At 41.8% G+C, this 3,618-nt stretch overlaps 1 protein-coding gene across 1 annotated transcript in view; it reads left to right on the top strand.

Moving 5' to 3' along the window:
• Positions 1 to 1,092: 1,092 nt before the first annotated feature.
• The window catches only part of LOC118407668 (tropomyosin-1-like), a 1,169,601-nt gene continuing 1,167,075 nt past the window's right edge, over positions 1,093 to 3,618 (top strand). Inside the window, exons 1-5 of the mRNA XM_035808184.1 lie at positions 1,093 to 1,229; positions 1,573 to 1,720; positions 2,503 to 2,549; positions 2,665 to 2,737; positions 3,312 to 3,382. Coding sequence (XP_035664077.1) covers positions 1,116 to 1,229; positions 1,573 to 1,720; positions 2,503 to 2,549; positions 2,665 to 2,733 — 378 coding nt within the window. The 5' untranslated portion in view covers positions 1,093 to 1,115 and the 3' untranslated portion in view covers positions 2,734 to 2,737; positions 3,312 to 3,382. The remainder of the gene's footprint in view (positions 1,230 to 1,572; positions 1,721 to 2,502; positions 2,550 to 2,664; positions 2,738 to 3,311; positions 3,383 to 3,618) is intronic.

Below are 3,618 nucleotides of genomic sequence, written 5' to 3' on the forward strand. Positions count from 1 at the left end.
ACAGACGGCGATCGCGCTGTGGCCTACATTGCATGCTGTGTGCAGAAGAAGTGTGGTTTAGATGGGTGTTATTTAAGATCAAACGGCTTCCCATGTTAAACCACAGACTGTTTTTGTAAGAAGCAGAACAGACTTTACTCCTTACCCCGTTTCCAAAGACGGCACTGTGGCCTACATTGTATTTGTGAAACCCTTGACTTGTTACTGCGCCGTTCTAAAATCTGTGTATCAGTTAGGACATTGCTTAACTGTAAATTTTTGTCCAACCGACTTAAGTACAGGGCACGGCAAAGACGAAAAATTCGTAAAAAGTACTATAGTCTAGCCTGTAAGTTTAGTGAAAATGCAAGACTGTATGGATTTATATATAGATATCTATGATAAGCAATAGTCGGTTTGTCAAACGCATGACGAATCTGAATTTTTCCTTACTTTTATGATCTTGTAAGTCTAAAGTGAGAGAATCTGAGTTCTATGTAACCAAATATGAAGTAGGATATTTCTATCATCAACACACAATCTAAGATGAGGTGCACTTTATTTTCTACCCGGTTTGAGGTAAAAAAAAATTGACAGATTCTCTCACACAGTGGGGCCAGAATGGCCCTATAACTACTAAGGTATGGCACACCCACAGCACATAGATTGTATCGGCACGAGTAGACAACTGGTTTTACCACTTCGGACCAAATTCCTTCACCTATAATCACTCATGTACATAATTGGAGGTCTCACACCGCTGTTTTACCTGTATTCACTTTTTATCCTGGGTCTGAAGCACTGAAGATTCTCTGTCAACCGCTTTACATTCTTTTAAAATGAAGGAGTGATGTTAGTGATATTTATAAGAGTTTTTAAAGTAAATATTGTGATTAATTTGTTTCGTCTAACCGATGTAGACAACGGAGGCTGGCTCAGAGAGTTGTGCAAGTGTATACATATATAGAAACATAAAATGTTTGATGTACAAGGTTTATCTTGGCGCATCAAAATAGAAATTTATCCATTGCATCAAGACGTTCAAAGTATACGTACGGAATCGAAACTTTTTTTGACACAATTATAAAGCACAATTCGTTCCTTATGAAGTGCGTTCCTTCGCATCCTCTCCACAGATGCAAGCTGTAAGAAATAAGATGGCAACGCTGAAGGCCAAGCTGGAAGAGGCCGAGAAAAACGCCAACAGCGCAGAAGAAGAACTGCAGGCAACCAACGAGAAGGCAGACGCGGTAAGGCCTGAGTCTATGAAGAAACAGAAATTATTTTGAAGTTTTTATTTGTATGGATTTTGATATTGGACAATGATACTTCTGACTGAGAGCATGTAGTGTGGGCAGCATGTGTTTGTACACCGGTTACCGCCTGTTTCAAGCGTCAGAATGCCTTTGTTAAAGATCGAAATGTTGTAAAGAAGTTTCGGAAAACATGGTGATCAACATGGGGGTCAATAGCAGTATCACGGGTACTACAGGATTGTAGGCCGCCCACACCCCTTTCTGAAAGTAGTATGGTATCGCCCATTGACTGCTACACATTTTTTAAATTCAATAATCCATTTCTCTTTACCTTCAGGCTGAGAAGGAAGCTGAGAACTTGACTATGGAGCTCCAGCAACTTGAGGATGATCTGGACGCTGCCGAGTCGAACTTATCGGGGGCCCAGGCGAGGTTGAGCGAAGCAGAGAAAGTCTCTGATGAGAACGCCAGGTGCGTGTTTGTTTGTTTGTTTATTTCGATCTTCATTAGACTTAACAATTGCGTGACTATCGACTTGTACAGCGGTCGTTTAACCAAGACAAAGGAAATGTTTTGTTTAGGCCTACGTCACATTTCCCAACCGGGGCCCGGCCTGGCAACTTTCTGGAACAAAAAAATGACATAAAACACACCAAACTACACAAGATGTAAAGATATTATTTGTATATATTTTTGCGTATACATTTCAATTTGTCGTTTTTACAAATAGCCCATACCAGGCCCAGGTTTGAAAATGTGACGTTAGTCTCAGAAAAGTCAGCACGACGTATCCCAACTGTGCCCGACATCACTAATCTGTAACTAGGGCATGTTCATTCTATCGAATGGATGACATCCTCTCGAACCCCCATAACTGAGGCGACCCCCGGAAAAAGAAACTTTTGGCAAAAACCTACTTCGTTATGAAATCTAGCTGGGGTGAAGAAATGAAGGAACACACAGAGGACAGTATACAGACCTATGATTTCTTATTTTTTTTCTAATCGCGCCATATATATATTATTCATTTTGCAGCTGCTGTGTATGATGTTTTTAGTATGATCCAAAATGCTATTTTAATGGCAAGGCACCAACTACTTTGGTGACGAGGAGATAAACCATAGGAGAATTTGCAAACCATGGTATACACTGATCAGGGGCTAAAAGAATTCTACGATAGATAAGCAAATTGCATCACATGTCATCATTCAATCTATTACTGAATGGTGATCCACAACGTTAACTCGGAGTCTTCTGTTTTTATCAGGGCCAGGCTTAATACTGGAAAATCGTGGTCAAAGTGATGCAGAAAAGGTAGGTCATTATTACCAATGTGGACGATCTGGGCATTTTGTCGGGCTTCGCATTTTGTCCCGTTGTGAGTGTATATGTTTATATAGAAATCGACTTTTTTTACGTCCCACCCCAGGCGCAGCGGCTGGAGGCTGAATTGGAGGAAATGAGGCGTTCAGATGGAAGAGACGCAATCCAAGCATGAAGAGGTAAAGTGCCATTTAAACCTCTAAACAATAGATTGACATCCTGATATTTTCTTCAAGGCTTTTTAGTATAGTGCTCTGTAAAATTTGACCTTTTGTCATCGGTATAGGGGATTGTACACGCGCGCATACTAAGTTCTGTAATGCACATTATTCAATTTCCATGTGCTATCAGTATTGTTTACATCTTGCTTCAGTTTGTGTTTTGCGTAGTCTAGTTATGTTTATGTTTTTGTATAGATATATATGTATAGTGGTAGCGGTAATATAAGTAGATGATTTGAGCGCGCCACCACTACGTCTGTCTTGTCTGTCAGTGTGAACAAAAAAACTGCTATTTGTTATTTTATGATCGCCTTGATAGTCAGAATGTCAGTGGGTTTTGATGAGAACTCGTTGACCTTCTTCAGATGTCTGACTCGCTGCTCTGACGTTCCGGAAGTCGGGAAATGACGTCAGCAGCGTATCGTATATGGCGGGAAGACGGAACCTACCACCGTCACGGTTCAGAGGGGGTTGAAGCTTTGAATGATGTATTTTTTTCTTAACTAAATGTTGTCAATTCCCTCCCTTCCAGGCCGCGGAACAAATTCATCAGCTGGAAACTGAGTTGGACCAACAGACAGAAGCATGTGAGGGTGCTGAAGTGTGAGTATGACGAAAGTTAAGCCTGGGGCACAACCCGCCGTACGTTTTTTGTGGAGGCCACGTCCGCCACGTATTCCTGAAAACGTTCAGTCTGTACATGGCAGGTGCGTCGCCCGTACTGGCACGTACGGAGGGCGAATCCGCAGCCCGAACGCAGAGAAAGTTCTGCATGCACTTAAATTTCTACGGCGTGTCTGCGTGCTCCCAAATCCGTGGGATTGATTCACACTCCGATT

The sequence above is a fragment of the Branchiostoma floridae genome, unplaced genomic scaffold, assembly GCF_000003815.2.
Source record: "Branchiostoma floridae strain S238N-H82 unplaced genomic scaffold, Bfl_VNyyK Sc7u5tJ_1439, whole genome shotgun sequence".
Classification (NCBI taxonomy): Eukaryota; Metazoa; Chordata; class Leptocardii; order Amphioxiformes; family Branchiostomatidae; genus Branchiostoma; species Branchiostoma floridae.